This window comes from Eurytemora carolleeae, unplaced genomic scaffold (genome assembly GCF_000591075.1).
Source record: "Eurytemora carolleeae unplaced genomic scaffold, Eaff_2.0 scaffold1822, whole genome shotgun sequence".
Classification (NCBI taxonomy): domain Eukaryota; kingdom Metazoa; phylum Arthropoda; class Copepoda; order Calanoida; family Temoridae; genus Eurytemora; species Eurytemora carolleeae.
In genome coordinates, this window is record NW_019397726.1 from 26,840 (window position 1) to 46,948 (window position 20,109).

Below are 20,109 nucleotides of genomic sequence, written 5' to 3' on the forward strand. Positions count from 1 at the left end.
TGGAATCCTTGATCAATTATCTGTCTAATCACAACAATAACATGTTTACTGTATTTGTCGTGCCGTGACGTCATTGAACTCTCTCAAAAATAACAAGTTAATACCTTATCTACGCGAAAACCACCCACTACCCACCAAACAGAACGGAGGCCGAATTTAAAGAATTTGAGCCGCAGCTCAAATATGGTTGGTTTCACTTTAAATTGTATTCAATTTCTCAAGATTCAAGCCGGCGCTCAATTGAAACCGGTTTTTGGGGGATTTGAGACGCGGCTCAAATTCATTAAATTCGGACTCGGGAAAAACTTAATTCGTCACTCAATATAACCTGAGTATAAATTACTAAATTTGGAGATATCTCTGTAAAAATATTTGTACGAATTATATTTTTATTATTTTCTCAAACTGTGCCCAACGAAACATAAAAAATCTTCACAATTTGAAATTTTTGGATCCGTATATTTTTGTTTGAAAACTAATGTTGTAGACATAGACGTTTAATATTTCAAAATATAAATTCTGTTTGATCAAGTTATCACATTTGAAATATCAAAGCTTTATGTCCTCAGGTTGCATAGATTTAGGGATAAGTAATTGGTTGCCAAATCAGCCGTAATTTAGGAAGAAACATTTTCTCCATTTTCTTCAACTTAAACTTCAACGCAACTTTACTGATTTGTTAATTCATCTAAAGTTCTATTCTGTAAATATTTATTCGAACAAACTATTCATTAATATATTGAAAAAGATAAAAATAAACACCTAGGCAAGCAATATAAGATTTAATTACAAAAAGAACAAATTTTGATCTTGTATTTAGAATTTTGAATTATGTTTTTTTTATATGATTAAGTTTAAAATGAATAATGCAAGACACCAGTAAACTTCAAAATCCAGTGCTTTCAGTGAACCCGATGATCCTAAAATAAAAAAAATTAAAAAATAGCGTTTTAATGTTATTTATTTGTTCTCAGCTTATTATTTTTTATTCTATAAATGAATTTTTTATTGCTTAACCCTATAGAGGCTGGGGGTCTAACTCTATGTATGGCTGCGGGAGGGGGTGGGGGTGCGTAGAGAAAAAGGTATAGGGTGGCAAGGCATGTTCATAGCCCAGTGTTTTTCAAGGCCATCTTATTGAAAATAAATTATACCGCTAACTTTAAAAGTTTCTACATCCATTTTCCAGGGCTTTTCTAATTAGTCACAAACTAGTTGTGGGCTATTTTATATTTTTTTTACATCGGACCGGATTTTTACTGCCTTGTAGCCTAATCTATGTTTTAAAAAATCCAAGTGTCAAAAAAGTAGTCTACAAAAGAGTAAATGTAATATCCTTGTTTTCTTTTTGAAAATTGACATTCTTCACTCGTGGTTTTTTAAAAGAAATTAAAATTTGCATGTACACTAACATATTTAAAACGCTTCACTTTTTTTGCTTAGCAGTTGTGAAAAAAATTGGCAAACATGTTATTGTAATGCAAGGCCAGGGCTAGATGGAAGACAGTTAAACTGGTGGTCAATGTTAAAAAAATTAGTGAATAACTGTTTTAATAATTATGCTTTGTTTATTTCAAAAGTCCCTTGAAAAAAGGATGTAATAACATGTGAAACGAGTAAATATTGTCAAAACCAAAAAGTAAAAATAACCAACCGTTCAAAATTAATTTTAAAGGTACAAACGAAACGTTTGTTTCGTTAACGGTATTTTCAGTTCTTTCAAGTTACCATTAGTTAATAATCTCAACTTTATTAATGACGTTAACGGAAGATATTCTGCCGCTAACGTTTTTTTGCAAATAACGGCATTAACTGTTTATAAAATTTGGCAAAGAGCAAAAAAATTTTGTTAAATGTTTATCGTTAACGGTGCGTTAACGGTTGTTTGTAGTATTAACGGTGTTAGTGGTTTAACAAATTGGATTTACCCATCGAGATATTAGTAATAGAGGGGGCATCTGGAATTTTAGACTTCTTGTTGTACAGCCACTGTACACAATGACCCGATCAGAAATTCTACCTGGGGGGATCATAATTCGTAGATCAGTTTTGAAAGTTATTGTTTGTAAGTGAAGACTACAATATTCAAGCAAAGAAAACAAGTCCATATGATTTTTGTATAAAAATGAGACATGACAAATAGAGAAAAAAATAAAATCCTTCTCCTTAACCCTATCTCTGCTGGGGTACTTGAGAACCAGAATATGCTTGGAAAAAAGTTTCCGGCAAAAAAGTCCTAAAATTTCACACTGTAAAAGTCCTGTGGAAAAAAGTCCTTTTATTAAAAAGTCTCCGGAAATAAAGTCCTACCAATTCGAGACTTTATTTTCTAGGACTTTTTTTCTGGCTCCAGTATGATTTTATACAAAAAAGTCCTCTAACAAGTGAAAATGCATGATTCACAATTCTAGGTTTTTCTTTTCCTCGGATTTATTTTCTTCAGGACTTTTTTTCTCGGTATCTTATTTTCTGAGACTTTATTGGCAGCCCCCCATACTATTTTATGAAAAAAAGTCCCAGGAATCTAAAACACCGGACTTTTATTTCCACTGACAATTTTTCCAAGGACTTGATAAAATTCGGACTTTTTTTTCCAAAGTTTTTATTTCCAGCTGTTTTTTTTTCAGAAACTTTTTTTCCCGGGACTTTCCTACATAGATTCAATTTGACCCCCCCCCCCTCTAAATCCCATTTTTGATGTATAAATATGAAAAATGATACATCGTTGTTTACACAAATTTTGACACTACAATATCTCATTGTTGAAAAATATTAAAATTAACTGTCCACTCAATACCGTACAAATAGATGTACTTAGGATTAAACCCACTGTACTCTATGATACCAACTCAGTCATAAGGAACCATTTTTCGACAAATTTCACTGTATCGTATACACCTAGCCAGGCAAAATTAGGAGAGTTATGCCCGCCCCCTGGATTTACCTCACAAGCCATCACCAAATTGCAAAAGAAAATGTTTAAAAGTTCCATAATAAAAAAATGGGTGGGGGGTGAGGAAGACGACATTTAAAAACATCCAAATGCATTATTTCGCAAGTTTCATGCAATTTTAGCCAAAAACATTACAGTCCGTTCCTTATTTATTTTTCTTCAAAAACTGCTAATCCGTTTTGTTAACGATCAAAAATTTAAATTTTGCCATTCTTTAATTTTTGAAAACCTTCGTTTCGTTAAGAAAACTTTGCCCAGTCCTAGTGAAAACAAACAAAATCTGAATATTTTATCGGACGGCAACCTTCCCTGACCTGCTTGAAATACTATAATTGTCTTTTTTCAACTCAGGCACTGAAAACTACGGTAGTGCAATTTCACTAGTCCAGAGCTGGGCACATTCCATCTTTTAAAGCTATTAGTTAACAGTAAAAAATAAAAAATAAAAAAATTTTGCTGGCAAGTTTCGTTTTCAACCGTTGATTTTTTTTTTTAACGGCTAATCTTTTTCTTCGTAAAAATTAGTTGTTGTTTGTTAACGGAACTTTGCCCAACCCTAATCGTTTGTATACAATTACGAAAAACAAAAGCCTTGAATGATTTTTCAGTTTATTACACCACCAGCCGTTTGTTTCTAAACCATGGATGAAAAACCTAAAAAACTCCAATCGTAATAGGGTTTAGCAGTTTGAACTTTCAGAGTTGATATTTAAAGGAATAATTGAACATTAAGTCTTTTCTGCGGTTTGTATTTCCTGGAGTTTGTCTTGCATCAACACGCGGTATTTTGTTATGAAGTGCGCACCCGTGCAGGCAGGCCGTGTTGAAGTTGAGATTTGTTTTTCAGATGTTTGTCCTTCCAACAAACAAAAGAGATGAAATCATAAATATAAAAATGGCTACCTGTTGGTGCTGATTCAAGTGCTTCAGCAGATGCAGGAGCAGCTCCTTCTGCTGCTGGTGGTTCAGAACTTATTGTGCTTTGAGTTGCAGTTGTATTGTCTGCTGAAGCAGAGTCCACAACAGGTTCCGTCATATTGGCAGCAGAGCTGTTTACTGCAGCATCAGCTGTAGTAATATTATTAGTTAAAGCTGGACTGGGACCGCAATTCCAAATGAAACTTCATTAAAAGAGTTTTAAATCGATTATTAACGATACTTTGTACACATACTGTAAGATTAAAAGGCATGATCCTTGTTTTTTATTATGAAAATAGATAATTTTCAAATGTGGTTTCCTTACATTAGATTCTGGTTTAAAAGTACTTTAAAACCATACCTGTAACTCTTTAAATTATAGGTAAGTTAGAATTATGTCAAAGGTTCCTTTAGGGTTCAAGCCTTAAAATTCTTTGCAATGTGATTACCTGAACCTTCTGGTGCCGGTATTAGAGGATCTGTCATATTAGGACTAGTGCTGTTATTGGTTAAAACCTCTGTTACGTTGGTATTTGTACTGTTGTCAGCATTAGCTTCAGCAACTGCTGTAAGGTTAGTACTTGAATTGAACTGATCTGAAATAAGACTTGTAACTGCTGTGACATTAGCAGTTGTTGTGTTATCCGCAGGTGAACTTGGCACAGCTGTTACATTAGAATTTGAGCTGTTATCTGCAGCTGCGGGCAAAGCTGTTACGTTGACAGCAGAGATGTTTAAAGCAGATGCACCAATTGTTATGTTGGCACCAGTTACATTTGTAGCAGATACGTTAGCAGCTGCTTCTGGTAAGATTGGAACAGCTGGTGCAACCGGGGCTGCTGGTACTGCAGCTGCTGGTGCTGCTGGGACTGCTGGGACTGCAGCTGGTGCTGCTACTGCCGGAGCAACTGCTGCTGGTGCTGGTAATGATGCTCCTGGCACTGATGCTGCTGGTGCTGCTGGTACTGCTGCGACTGATGGAACTACAGGTGCTTGACCTTTAGCTACTCAAACAAATATAATTTCTGATTTAGCCAAGTTTATAGTAAAACAAACAAATACTGGCTGTTAATAAACTGTTAGATCAAAGAGCTAGCTGTCACCAACTTTTCAGGTTTATTCTTGGTTAATTACTGAACTATCCGTTAATGTTCATTAAAGGTTCTGGTTTAATAATGTTGTTAACGAAGATATTTTAGACATTGTTAACAGAGCCAGCCGTGACAATTATTCTTTGTAAAAATTGATGGGGTAATTAGATAACAACATTTATAAACCTTTTTTATATGCTCTTTACGATTTTAAAATTAACGGGGCTTGCTGTTCGTTAACGGAATATTCGTTAACTTTCACAATTTAGCGAAGCTTAGCAAATCGCTGCTCAGATAAAAAATGGGCATATTCGTTTTAATTTCATTTCCTTTGTTAATTGTTTGTGAACGATCCATTTTAATAGTTTTTTTTTCAATCGTTAAATAAATGTATTTAGTAGTTGTCCTAAAAATTATCGTTCATTTTCCATGTATTTATTTTGTTTTTTAACTGAGTGATCGTTCAGTATAAAACAATCGTTTTTTTTTTTTCAAAATATTGTTCCTAAAAATTGTTCGTTTAGTAACATAAAACCGAAATGTTTTTTAAACGTTTTGGAATATTTGATTGTTCAGTAAAAAACAAATGTTTTTTCTAGTTCGTTTGAACGATTTTAAATCATTCGTTTTTTTCATTTGTTTAAAAAACTAAAATTTTTCAATTCCAGAATGATCTAAGTCGTCAGTTAATCCATCGTTCGTTTTTTTATGAACGACACCAATGTTCAAAAAAATTTGGTTCGTTCTCTAAAATACTGTTCGTTCAAAATAAAACGATCTTCTATATGTCTCAAAAAGAAAAACCCTCAAAAGTGATTTTTGCCGCATTTTCAGATTTTTAAAAAAAAACTCATTCCTATCACTTTGATAAGGCTTGAAGCCAGGATTGTTACAATATTATTTTCTTGAGTTCTAAGGCATACTGCTACTGCATAAATTCTTATACTAGTTATCGATAGTTTACTTAATAAAATAATCACATTGGTTTTAATCTATTTAAATTTTACTTTGTGCTTCTAAAGCATTGTTATATTGCCAATAAATAGCTGCTAATAATGAACTTATAGAGAATTCAAAGTTTAATACATAAAATATTTAACAGTACATATTAAACACTAGTTTAAGTCTTAAACTTCTCAAGTTACAAACGAGATAGTTGGTAAATCTTAATCTAGCTGAATTTTCATGATACATAATAAAAAGCACAATATGACAATCTTTTAGAACTAATTTTTATATTAAACTACATGAAACTCCAAAAATCAATGGATTAAACTAGAAACGGGAAATCGTTAGACATGATTTAAAAGAAAACATTTCACCCAAAAATTGAATTATATTAAACATCGCCTACTACGCCCCCCCCCCCCCAACCAGGGTCAAAATTAAATAGATTTCATATTTTTTCCTAATGTTGTACACAGTACAAATGCAAGACCGACGGCGAACATGGTGTATTAGGAATTAGGATTTCTCCGAAATCGCTTCTATATATATCTGAAAAAAAAAGGTTTCTAAGAAATCTCCAATTTTTAAAGGGACTATAAGCGTAATTTCAAGTGCCCCTGGCCATGAGAAGATTGCAATGCACATAAATCTTTGTCTAATCAAGTATGATTTTGTAAAAATGTTTATTATTTTTAAAACTGATTTTGTTCAATTTTGGGTTCCCTAAAAAAGTGACTTGTGCATTTCCACTGCAAAAAACAAATGGGAATTATTACAAATAATCACTCTTAATCCTAGAAAAACTACCATATCTTTCACATTACTGATTATATAAAGGCTTCAAGGTGTGTCACTTGAAATTACGCGTACAGTCCCTTTAAGTAAAAATTTTTTTTTGCTGTTCTCAATTGATTTGTTAGATTATTAATTATTTTTTCATACTTGAAGTATCAAATGCCAATACTCCATGGTTGCGCAGATGTAATGATAAGGAAATTATACTTTGAGGCGAGTAATCATTTCCTTTTTGTAAAATCTGAAGTGAAATTCAATGTTCAAACTATCAATTAAGAATTTAAGAACAGGGCTTTTATGGATCTAAAAAATTGCATCCTTCTCAAATTTAATATTTCTAAAATCTGTCAACTTTCATCCAAACAATTTGTTTTTACCAAAAACAATTTTATACTTCGACACCAATCCAATTTTTTTCATGGAAATTCAGTCAAATTTTTTAATCCCTATATCTTTGAAAAAAAAACTTCAACCGTGAATATAATTTCAAACGTTTAACTAATGAATTAAGGTTAGTGTTTTTCGGAACTTAATAAATTATTGAGAATTGAGTCTTTGGCATTACAGAGATACTCTGTATTTTGGTCACTAAGTGATATCTAGACATATATATAAAAGTTGGTCATCAAATTTTTAGACACACTCGACTTCAAAGCATCACACCAGATTTTGGTTTGGTTTTACTTTACCAAGTCACTTATACTTTTGTGTAGTCTTATGCATATACATTAAAACTTATTTAAAAACTGCAACATGTTTGTTTCCAGAATAAGTTTCAAAGGAGTAATTTGAAAAATTCTGTTCAATTTTGTGAGAACATCTTGGATCGCAGTGGGGTGTGTGTCCCTCCAAAACAATCTAATTTAATTAATATATGTTAGATGGTAGTTAGAACTTTGTTCATTTATATCATCATCAAAGTGTTTTAGTGCTTTGAAATTGAGCAAATTATGTAAATTTAATTTGTGCAACTATTTATAAACTTTAAACCAGAATATCTCTATAGCCAAAATAAAAGTAAAACCTTTCAAATGTTCTAATACTGGTAAAAATGATAATCTAGTTTTCAGACAGGTCTTTAAAAAATTATGTAAGAAAATCACTAAATTAAGAACACGCACAAAATATAATAAAATAATTATTTATTCAACATTTTCGCTGATTTTATTAGATTATTACATTAAGAAGCACCTTAGGATTTAAACTGTCTTATTCACAGGGTGTCTCACGAAACATGCATGATAATTAGTGAAAAGTTTAAAATGTCTTCTTCCATAATTTGATAAGTTGTTGGATACCAAAGAGAAAAATAAGAATATTGTCTGTCAGTTATATAATCCTATCACAGTAAGTTGATTTCAAAGTAGAATGAATATATTTGAGTAAAAAGGTTCTAGACGAAATAAACTGCAAACAGTCTTCAATATCTAATACAATGTATTAAAGGCGACATTCAAAACTATTCATTAACTGTCATGTTTCGGGGCACAACCTGTTTGTACAATAATTGGTACTGATATCACTTAAAATTTTCTTGTGAAAATTTAAATATTTTTAGCTTGAATCTATGCTGTTAACCTACTTACTGCCTTGAAGTCCTTCTTCTCCTCTTTCACTCAATTTACGACTGATCAATTAAAATTCTTTCAAATTACAAAGAGCTCTGACAAAAATACTTCTTTTTCTTCTTTTAGTACAAAACTCGAAATGTGTAAAATATAGAATGACAAGAAAATTGATTTTTTCTTACTTCAAGATTGCGTGGAGAAGTATTCACATAAAAGAAAGCAAAACTATTAAAGATTAAATTACATCAATTAAACGTTCACAATATGAATTACATACACACTGCAGAGCCTTATTTCATTATGATTATTAAAATGCAAAGAAATGCAAATTTAGAAAAATTTTACTTTTAAATGTTTTCAACAAAAATTAATCTTTGTGTATGCAAACACTTTTTTTAAAAAAATCGATGTCAGCTTTAACTTTTTTTAAACAACAAAAATATGAATATATGTTAATAAATGTTTACAAATCTACGCTGTTTAAAAATATATCTGTACGTTACCAATTTCACCGTTAAAAATTGACTTACACTGAATTTTTCTTATTGCTAGATATAATGCTGTTTATCACTGATTGGTCAAACAAGTATTTGCTTTTTATACAAGGACAACTCATGTCACATAATTTGAAAGTCATAACGTCAAAAAGACCATTAAAAAAAATATAAAGGAACATGAGTTCTTTCCATAAACTCAAAATTTATAATCCCTATATTTTTGCAGCCTGATGATATTTCAAACTTATAATATTTGATCTAGTGGAATTCATAGTTTGAAATATCAAAGGTCTACAATGTTGGGTTGTGCAGTAACATAGAGATTTAAAATTAGAGATTGTAGCTAAAACTAATTTACAATGATGACACTTCTGCTTTTACATATAAAAAGCTGTTATATTATTTTATCCATGTTAGCCATCCATGTGCGCCTTTATATTCAATCAAAATTGGCAAATAGATAGATTTCCTTAAAACGGTTTACTCCTAAGAGAAACTGATCACTTACCACAAAATCCAATTTTCTATTTTCAATATCTCTGCAACCCTACACTATACACGTTTGTTATTAATTCTGCTAGATCAAAAATTCAATGTAAGGTTTACACCATCATATTGCGAAGAGTGTACAATTTTAATTAAGAGTAATCAATTTCTATGTCAAAATGCTTAATTGTGTATAAGGTTACGACAGTCAAAAACACTTTAATCTATATAAACATTCATGGAGTATGAATTATATGCCTCAAATGCTAAAACATCTTGAACAGTCAAAATTTTCAAAGTCGGTAATGGCGAAGACGACTTTCCTTGTTGCTAGTTAACAATCAGAGAACATTGACAGAAATTTTGTATTTATAATTACTGTTTTGTTTGGATTAAAGAAAACATTGAACAATGCGGTTTTTCGTAATTTTTTTTGTATCAAATATTACACAACCAAAAGACAACTGCGATATTAGAAATATATTTATCATCTTAAAACTATTTATATAAATTTGGCTTGGGTGTCTGTTTGTTTGTCTGTTTGTTTGTATCCACTAAACGTCAAAACGGCTGGACCGATTGGGCCCAAATTTTTTGTGGGATATCACATGACTACAGGGAAGGTTTATGAATGATCGAAATTTTAAATATTTGTCTCCATCAAAATTCGATCTTCATTAAATTTTTTAAAATTTTGAAAATCCACGAAATTTTTTGTGAAAATCCGCGAATTATTTTTGTTTTGTTTTACGATGTACACAAAGAGAACATGTTCACAATTAATTTAGAAGATGGGCGCGAAGCGCCNAGAGAGTATAAAGAATACAAACTAACCAGAGAGTATAAAGAATACAAACTAACCAGAGAGTATAAAGAATACAAACTAACCAGAGAGTATAAAGAATACAAACTAACCAGAGAGTATAAAGAATACAAACTAACCAGAGAGTATAAAGAATACAAACTAACCAGAGAGTATAAAGAATACAAACTAACCAGAGAGTATAAAGAATACAAACTAACCAGAGAGTATAAAGAATACAAACTAACCAGAGAGTATAAAGAATACAAACTAACCAGAGAGTATAAAGAATACAAACTAACCAGAGAGTATAAAGAATACAAACTAACCAGAGAGTATAAAGAATACAAACTAACCAGAGAGTATAAAGAATACAAACTAACCATGAGAGTATAAAGAATGCAAACTAACCAGAGACTCCATGAGAGTATAAAGAATACAAACTTACCAGAGAGTATAAAGAATACAAACTAACCAGAGAGTATAAAGAATACAAACTAACCAGAGAGTATAAAGAATACAAACTAACCATGAGAGTATAAAGAATACAAACTAACCAGAGAGTATAAAGGATACAAACTAACCACAGAGTATAAAGAATACAAACTAACCATGAGCGTATAAAGGATACAAACTAACCAGAGAGTATAAAGGATACAAACTTACCAGAGTGTATAAAGAATAAAAACTAACCAGAGAGTATACAGAATACAAACTAACCATGAGAGTATAAAGGATACAAATTAACCAGAGAGTATAAAGAATACAAATTAACCAGAGAGTATAAAGATTACAAACTAACATTGAGAGTATAAAGAATACAAACTAACCAGAGAGTATAAAGGATACAAGCTAGCCAGAGAGTATAAAAGATATACAAACTAACCAGAGAGTATAAAAGATATGCAAACTAACTCCTTTGGGCTTTTGCCTCAGGGTTATTGAGAAAGAAATACCCCTAAATCTTGAAAAGACGACATCTAGTGTTCTATCTGTTATTGTTAATTACTCTATGATCTACTGTGTTAACTAGGTTCAGTGAGTGGATGACATGTCAGGTTTACAGATTAAAGGGTCCATATAATTCCTTTTTCAATCCCATTTGGGATTGACAAATTTGAAAGAAATGGGGGCAAATTTTTTTTAATGATAGTTTAAAAAAAATTTGGGGGCATTTTTATTTAATTGGGGACATTTTTTTTAAATTGGGGGCAAATATGTTAGTGGAATTTTAAAATGTTTTTTAATTGGGATAGTGGAATTTGAAAATGTTTTTTTTACAATTGGGGGCATTTTTTTAAAAGTTGGGGGCAAAAATTATTTTGGGATCGAGAAAATCAGCTATTTAGTGAATTATATGGACCCCTGATTAAAGGAGTTTTTGCCAAAACTATTGTGTTGCGCTATTTTTCAATCCTCGACATTTTTATAGGTTTGTACCTTTTAATTATAACCACATTTGCATAACTAGTTGTTCAGAATAAGAAGAAGGTTTGTATCTTTTACTAACATTTTTTTATCTACTTAGTTTTCAAGACCAAATGTATCTTTACCTCTATTACTGCATGCTTTTAGATTTTAAAACAAATCTCAACCTTACTCTCGATGGTGTATCTTTTGACCTACTCAAATATACTCCACTTCTTACCTACGCCAAGTGGCCGCAGCGCCCGGTCCCCTAGCCTATACTAGCCACGGAATTTGGCCCTTTGGCCTGTCCTAGCCGCGGCGCTCGGCCCAGAAATTGTCCTAACCTAACCTAACCCTCAAATTATACAAAAATAAACAGCTGGCGTAAGTCCGATATTGCAGTAGGTCGGAAAGTTAGTCGTTCAGAAGTTCAGTAGGGGTGCTGATGTTGCGAATAGACGATGTAACAATATCCTATATTCTCTCTAACTACAGGGTGTCCCAAAAAACATGGGAATTCAGTGACGAATTAAATATCGTCTTTGTTATGAATTAGCATTGTACTACCTAATTTCAAAAGCCATAATATTATTATGTCTGCTAGAGTTTATTTTATGAAAATGGTAAAAGACTGTAAAGATGTGTCTATAATGTCTCCGCAAGATGAACAGTGAAGACGGACAAGTTTACTCTGTTTGTATACTGTAATTTTCTTGTTTTACTAAGTACACCCTTATGCAGTAAAAACATAATCAAAGAAAATGTGAACATAGTAGACGAAACTCTTACAGATTACAGCTTTCTCAGTAGGTATCACTATACTAAATCATAGAATTATTTAAAAAGACGATATCGAATTCGTCACTGAATTCCCATGTTTATTGGGACACTCAGTAGAATTACATAATTTTCTTCTCCTTCTTCCTGCATGGGGTACTTTAAATCCTGGCTGCTGTTTGTGGGGGGGGGGGGAGGGGATGGGAGAATCACCCCAAACTAGAACAATAAAATTTGATTGGTATTTGGCATTGAGGGAACCTGCAGTCTGGACTGACCTGGGCGGCCCTTTTCTTCCGGTCTTTTAAATACTTTTTTTCTTCATTTTTGAATAGGGGATAAATTTAGGCAAATTTGAGAATCGATTTTTTTAAATCATTGAATATCGACGACGAAAAATGTATCAACAATTCTAATTAGATGTTTAGGAATATATTTCTCAATGAAAGGAATTGAATCTTTGTAACAAAATCCAATATATAAACCCCAATATCTTTTGAACCCGATGTTGTAAACCTTTCATATTTCAAACTCTGATTATTTGATTTAACAAAATTCATAGTGATTAGAAAATCAGAGTTTGTGGCAAAGACTCAGTTCCTTTGTCAATAAATCAATGTTAGAATCAATTATTTTTTTTACATCATTATTCTAAACTTCTTATTCTTTGCAAGGTTGTCCGTAGATTTCTACAATTCTTCAAATGTCGCCTTTTTGATAAAAATTCCATTAAATCTACAGAAAATGTTTGTGAATAATGAGAGATTACAGAAACTAATAAATAAATAAAATTACATATTTTCGATGATAAGAGATAATTTTTGTTTTCTCAATCTGTTCCTTAACAACTAGTTTACTCTAGAATTGTTGTTACATTTTTTGTCGTCGTTATTTAACAATTTAAAAAAAATTGATTCTCAAACCGTAACCACCTAGATGGATGATTTTGAACGTCGACTTTGCGCTCAAACTTAGTAATTATACATCATTAAAACGTTTTATATGTCTCAAATAAATCCTAAAAAATGTCAACTACCATACATTGCCGGTCACTCCCTTTAAACCCAAAAAATCTTAATCGGAAAGAACGGACTAACGAAATGCCGTGGTCTGCCCGGGAGAAGAGGAGAAAGGGACCATCCAAGCAAAGATGACAAAGATGTCCGATTCACAATGGCACCCTTGAAACCTTTATCTAATCAATAATGTGGAAGATATTGTCGTTTTACTAGCTGGCCTTGTTTTACAATTAGGCATTTGATCTATTCCCATTTTTTACTCAATAGAATATTTACATTTCCTATTGTTTTCCAATTGTTACGATAACGCCTAAGTGCATATGTGTAAGTATAATGCCTGAGCTCTGAGGAGGCTTTAGTAAGGCCTAAACCAACTATGGACGCTGATGTAGACATACTTTGATTTCTTTTCCTAATAGATGACACTCGTGTAAGCATTTACCCCGGAGTAAGATAGGCTAAAAAAATTTAATTTTTTCAAAAATCAAATTTTTTTCTTTAAAATTTGAATTTATATAAATTCCACGGGCAACTCTAGTATGTTAATATTTCTGTTAAATATGCATATTTTGAGGCCTGAATCACCTTGCTTTGTAAATTAAAACTGGTGGTGCTAAAAGCGTGCAAAGGTTTACCTTTTTATTGCAGAATTTAAAATCTTCTTCCCGTTTTTAATTGATGAAAGATATTTGACTAGGAGGCGACAGTAATGGTTCCGACAAAGATCTACTTTCGTCTGAAATATTAGAAACAATAAAACAGACAAGACATTATTCAAATAAATTTATACATATAGCAAATATTTTATGCATTCATTTCTGTTTTAAAAAGTTGCAATTTTTAATTTGTAAAAAGGAAATTTACTCTCAGCAAAAAATATCATCTTCCTTTCATATGGGAAATTGTTGAATAATTCAAAAGAAATATTACGATATAACTCAAAATTATCCTCTAACATATTAATCTAGTCTCTAATAGGGTGAAAAAATCGTAAACCTTTTATATTTTTAACATTTGATATTTTTAACATTTAACTATAAAGGGTATTTAATACCAGGTTGCAAAGATATAAAAGGATTGTAAAATTGAGAGTTTGAGTCGGGTATTCAGTTTTATTACCTGCTTCTCCATCTGCACATCCTCTCTTGTAAATAGAACAATGCAGATTATGATCAGATAGGATTCAAGGTTTAGATCATAGGCAGTTAATACACTAGACACCTAGATATAGGATTCAAGGTTTAGATCATAGGTAGTCAATACGCTAGACACCTAGATATAGGATTCAAGGTTTAGATCATAGGTAGTTAATATACTAGAAACCAATATATAGGATTCAAGGTTTAGATCATAGACAGTTAATACACTAGACACCTAGATATATAATTCAAGGTTTAGATCATAGGTAGTTAATACACTATAGGACACCTAGATATAGGATTCAAGGTTTATAACATATACTGTACACTAGACACCTAGATATAGGATTCAAGGTTTGGATCATAGGCAATTAATATACTAGACACCTAGATATATGATTCAAGGTTTAGATCATAGCTAGTTAATATACTAGACACCTAGATATAGGATTCAAGGTTTAGATCATAGGTAGTTAATATACTAGACACCTAGATATAGGATTCAAGGTTTAGATCATAGGCAGTTAATACACTAGACACCTAGTCCTCAAACCCCATTGATAAGTGAACAAAATTAATCTTTAAATCGGCAATGCATGTAGTTACATGTCTCAGAGGAAGAGATTAAAACATTTCTCGATAAATTCTGATTTCACGAGCCATTTATAATGCTGTGCTTCATGATACCTTACTGCCAGCTAAAGGGAACTTTTTGATAGAATAGCTCGGTGCACGTGCGCCATTTCTCATCAGAACCATTTTAAAAACTTTGCACATATTTATTTTTAATTTCCAGTTTGCTAAAAATCAACAAAACTGTATAAATATCTTCGTCAATTTTAAAGATACAATTAGAAGGAAAACCAAATTAGGAAATCTCAATAGACTTTCATTTTTTTATGTTCTCTACGTCATTTATGAATTATCGGGAATCAAAGATGATATTCAATTCGTCTCTTAATGCCCATGTTCATTGGGTAACCCTGTACCTGATACACTTCTCGGGCTATCTCTGAGCCTGCCTTCTCTTTTATCCAGGTTTCATCAATTTCAAGGAAATTAAGTTCTTTGTTTATATTAGTCGGAATCCTACCAACAATTATTTTAGGTAGTAAAGAGAGTTATCAATAAAATATTAGACATTAAAGGGACAGTTGACATGATTTTAAGTAACCATTCAAAAAGAAGCATGTTCGATTCTTACCGATATCCTAGTTGTTTTAGTATAAGATTTATTTTAATGGACTGTGGTTTTCTTTAAGAGAAATTTAACGCTTTGTCTACATTGATAAATGACAATAATGTTTAAAATGTGTCGTTGTGAATCGGATATTCCAGTCTTTAAATAAATTGCCACTTAAGATTCCGTCTACAATCCCTTTAATGACGACATAAAAATAGTTTAATTTAATCAAGATTATTATGCAATGAAAGTTATTTCAAAGGTGTCTTTTGCACAGCAGTGTACTGTCTCTGGCCCTGGGCGGTAATTTAAACACAAGAGTGAACACTGTTGCATATATTCGATCGTGTTTACAAATTTCGCCGAGAGACACCTGGTTTAAATATGTACGCAGAGTATACGCAACTGCAATTGACTTTCCTTGCATTATAACCTTGAATTTAATTAAAAAATAGTTTCGTTAGTTGTATACAGTTTCGCGTGAATCTGAATTTTTAAAATTGCATTTAAAAAAAAGTATTTAACATGGAAACAAAGACGGTTACATACTTTAACAAAAAACGGGCAAATAATTTAAAGGCTAGCAAATTTAAAGAAAATGTCACAAAATTCATTCATTTTACCGAAATGTTTTTGTTTGTTTGTTGTAGAAGGAAGCAACAACGAGTATCAGAATACCAGCCACATTCATCCTTTGAAATATATATATTGATGAGTTGATGAGTTGATGAGTTGATGAGTTGATGAGTTGATGAGTTGATGAGTTGATGAGTTGATGAGTTGATGAGTTGATGAGTTGATGAGTTGATGAATAAAACCAACCTAAGAAGTCTGGCCTGTGCTGCCCAATCTAACTTTTTTACTTCCTCAATATGCTTCAGGAAGAGAACAATCATTTTTACAAAGGATTCCTGTATTAAAATTATAATCAATATCAATATCAATTATTATTCTTTCATTTAGAATTATTATTCCTATTATTCTTAAATATCAATCTTAATATCTTGCTTGTCTGGATATGTCTGTTTGTCTGTCCGTCAGTATCCAATAAACGTCAAAACGGCTGAGCCGATCGGGCCCAATTGTGTAGGAACCTCACATGACCCCAAGGCCGGGTTACGGATGCATAAAGTTACAAAAAATTGTGTCCAAAAGTTTTAGATTTTTGTTAAATTTTAAAAAGGCGAAAGAAAATTATTAAATCTGCAAACTTTTTTGGTTATTGTTTTATATTGTACAAAGAGAAGATGCTCACAGATAGAGCCACAATTAAAAGTTGAAATAGAAGATGGCCTAGTTTAAATCTAAAACTTTATCATCATCAATATTTTAAATACACCATGGGCATTTTTACCTGAACTTTGTAAACTATTTCGGCTGAGCCGGATATTTTCTGTTTTTCTGAAAACAAAAAAGTAAAGATCTAAAAACTGAACACTCCACTTCTTTCAAGTAGCGCCCTGATTCTATGATGGACCTTTAATATTTCAAACTTTGGCCATTTGATCTAGGATAATCGATAGGATAGGATTAATCGTATCAAATGTTGCTTCAGGTTGCTAAGATATAATAATAGTTCCTTTATGTATTAGAAAGGAATTGAGTCTTGACCTAAAATTCTGATTTTCTAATCCTTGCATCTTTACAACCCAATGTCGTAGACCTTAGATATTTCAAACTATGAATTCTGTCTGATCAAAAAGTCCAAGTTTGAAATAACAAAGGTTTACACCATCACTTTGTAGAGATATTGGGATTATACAAATTGATTTTGTGGCAAAAACTCAGTTCCTTTAGTTTAAATTTTCAATTATTGCAATTATTGGTATTATTGAATTTAAAAACTTAACTTGACATAATTTTAGATTTTAAATTATAAAATGGTGAAACCTGTAGTATCCTGAGCCCATGAGGTGATGACCCATGTTTTTGCAACATTGAACTGTAAAAGGAGGGTTTTTAAAACTTTAGTTTTAATTTACGAAAAAAATGATATTTAAATGATATTTACACATTCTAAAAGCTGAAGGACTTCATCATGATCCACTTTAGCGAGCCCAACCTGTTTTTGTCTGAACAAGATAGATTAAAAGTTATTTAAAATTATTCATATATTTGATGAGTAGTTGTCAGAAAAACACAATGAGGGTATAAAGTGGATTTAAAACTGAAGCGAAGCACTTAATTAATTTTGAGAATATGATATTTGATCTCGTAGCTCAGTTTATTTTACGTTTAAGTATAATGAAATTAATCTATTTGGTTGCATATTAGAAATTCAAAGCTATTTTGTTTTCCTTTGAAAAGATAATTTAGTAATGATAAAAATTTAATCTTACGTGAATTTAACTTTAATTTGACAATATATATAGCATGTAGACAAAGAGAATAGAATATATATTAGAGGGGAATTGAAACAATCCCTCGGTATGAAATTTGTCAGTCCCTTTCAGCCTGAAAGGGAGTTCAAAGTGTACAAATCATGTAAATGTTCACTAATTATATGCAGTAGAGAACATTAATACAGTATGTTCCCTAGACTATCCAATTTCGAATTTTTTAAAGCTGTTAAATAAACTTTACAAAAAGAATTAGGTGAATAAAAACATCATTTGATTTATAGATATAACGGAAAATCATCGTTTGAAAAGTGAAAGGCATATTTTGGCTTTCTTTTAATATTAATCTTAGATTTTCTATAAAATGAAATGATGTTCCAGGGTCCAAAAGGTTATATACAGAGCGTCCCATATCATATTAGATTATCTGCAATCTTTAACGCCAAAATACGCATATAATACTTGAAAAATCTAGCATTTTCTGCATAANCCTCGACCACTTTGCCAAGGTATGAAAATGGTTTTACTTATCTGACTTTTTTTCATTTCTTTTATTTCTTATTATCCCATAACAATTTTAATATTTTAGCTGTTTGAAAGTAAGGAAAACGTCCTTCTGGAAGTTACTGTTTTCAAAAACCGGCTTCAAACTTATCAATCCGAGGTTAGATCCATGTAATAGTAAATAACCATGACAATGGCATAATTGAATATTTATATGTCTTACTCTATTCAGATCAGATCTATTAAGATTCTAAATAATCTTAGGCATGATAAAATAATTATTGATATTTAGAATTTAGTTAACTATTTATAGGGAAGAGGGCTTGGGATTTTTATCGAGATGCTATTGGGTTCGAAAATATTCGGAAACTTATCCAAATCATAATGACTTATCCAGTGACAAGTTGTCAAGCTGAACGATAGTGGGACACCCTGTAGCACAAATATGTGAAGTACACCTGCAGTATGGAAACAGTACAACAAATTGGCCGTTTTACACTTTTTCTAGTAAATTCCTCTCTAATATACATTCTATTCTCTTTGAATGTAGAGCATAATATATACGAGGACCGAATTTAGTGCATTGAACCTACCGCCTGTTCAAATTCTTAATCACCGATTCTAATCCTGATGAATTTTTAATTTTGAATCGGTAATTTAGATTTGAACCGACAGTTGGTGGCCCAGCGAACTATTTCAAATTCATTAAATCCGATCCCTGAGGCCGAATTTAGCCTGCTGCTTAACAGCAGGTTAAATTTGAGACACGGCTCAAATTTAGTTGGTTTCATTTAAAATTGTATTCAAGCGGCAGATTTGAGACGCGGCTCAAATTAATTAATTGTGGACTCTGGTTTACTTACAAGCTCGACTTTCTTTCTTGTTTCACGTACTGTAAAATTGTTTTGTACGCTGTACACTTAGTTTTCTTAAACCTGCCAGTATGCTTTAAAGCCTCCTGAAAACATGAAATATTATTCTGGGTGCACCGAGGCGATACTAGTATACATGATACTAAAGACGACCTGAAATTATTTAAATATGACGTTTATAAGACTATATTCAGTATTCTGCCACAAATAAAGTACTTTAGTTGTCTTGTAATGATTCTGCAACGAAAGATGTCTTTTAATGATTCTGCAACGAAAGATGTCTTGTAATGATTCTGCAACGAAAGATGTCTTTTAATGATTCTGCAACGAAAGATATCTTGTAATGATTCTGCAACGAACGGAAAGATGTCTTTTAATGATTCTGCAACAAAAGATGTCTTTTAATGATTCTGCAACGAAAGATGTCTTTTAATTATTCTGCAACGAAAGATGTCTTGTAATGATTCTGCAACGAAAGATGTCTTTTAATGATTCTGCAACGCAAGATGTCTTGTAATGATTCTGCACCGAAAGATGTCTTTTAATGATTCTGCAACGAAAGATGTCTTGTAATGATTCTGCACCGAAAGATGTCTTTTAATGATTCTGCACCGAAAGATGTCTTATAATGATTCTGCACCGAAAGATGTCTTTTAATGATTCTGCAACGAAAGATGTCTTGTAATGATTCTGCACCGAAAGATGTCTTGTAATGATTCTGCACCGAAAGAAACAAATTAAGAGTTACAGGGAATCATAAATATTTGGAAACAGATATTGTTGATTTCGAACAGATATTGTTGATTTC

General features: G+C 31.7%; 2 protein-coding genes across 6 annotated transcripts; both read right to left on the bottom strand.

Annotated features, from left to right (window-relative positions):
- Positions 1–797: 797 nt before the first annotated feature.
- LOC111715655 (transcriptional regulatory protein AlgP) lies at positions 798–8,552 on the bottom strand. Of its 5 annotated transcripts, none has more exons than XM_023491010.1 (5): positions 8,456–8,552; positions 6,371–6,459; positions 4,321–4,875; positions 3,857–4,009; positions 798–920 (listed from the first exon to the last, which is right to left on the bottom strand). In XM_023491010.1, exons 2-5 carry the CDS (start codon positions 6,411–6,413, stop codon positions 841–843), a joined length of 831 nt encoding a protein of 276 aa, XP_023346778.1. In that variant the 5' UTR covers positions 6,414–6,459; positions 8,456–8,552; the 3' UTR covers positions 798–840. The 5 variants fall into 5 exon arrangements, with proteins under 5 accessions (XP_023346778.1, XP_023346774.1, XP_023346777.1 ...); XM_023491006.1 differs by having other exon boundaries at positions 3,857–4,021; positions 8,456–8,549; XM_023491009.1 differs by lacking the exon at positions 8,456–8,552 and adding an exon at positions 8,292–8,390 and having other exon boundaries at positions 3,857–4,021.
- A 5,124-nt stretch (positions 8,553–13,676) lies between these two features.
- On the bottom strand, positions 13,677–19,387 carry LOC111715657 (uncharacterized; the record flags this gene model as incomplete). The annotated part of the gene is given in 10 exon segments (XM_023491011.1): positions 13,677–13,722; positions 13,900–14,000; positions 14,384–14,485; positions 15,393–15,492; positions 16,210–16,278; positions 16,409–16,497; positions 16,941–16,987; positions 17,477–17,528; positions 17,598–17,658; positions 19,293–19,387. Coding segments are annotated over 10 exon segments (762 nt in total), but the record flags the coding sequence as incomplete, so codon positions are not given.
- Between the last annotated feature and the right edge of the window lie 722 nt (positions 19,388–20,109).

Coding starts and splice junctions, on each gene's coding strand:
- LOC111715655 (XM_023491006.1), bottom strand. CDS start 6,413: ATGTTCGCCGTCGGTCTTGCATTTGTACTGTGTACAACATTAG. Junction 4,022..4,320: donor ACCGGCACCAGAAGGTTCAG/GTAATCACATTG, acceptor ATATTACTACAG/CTGATGCTGCAGTAAACAGC. Junction 921..3,856: donor ACTTGAATCAGCACCAACAG/GTAGCCATTTTT, acceptor TTTTTATTTTAG/GATCATCGGGTTCACTGAAA.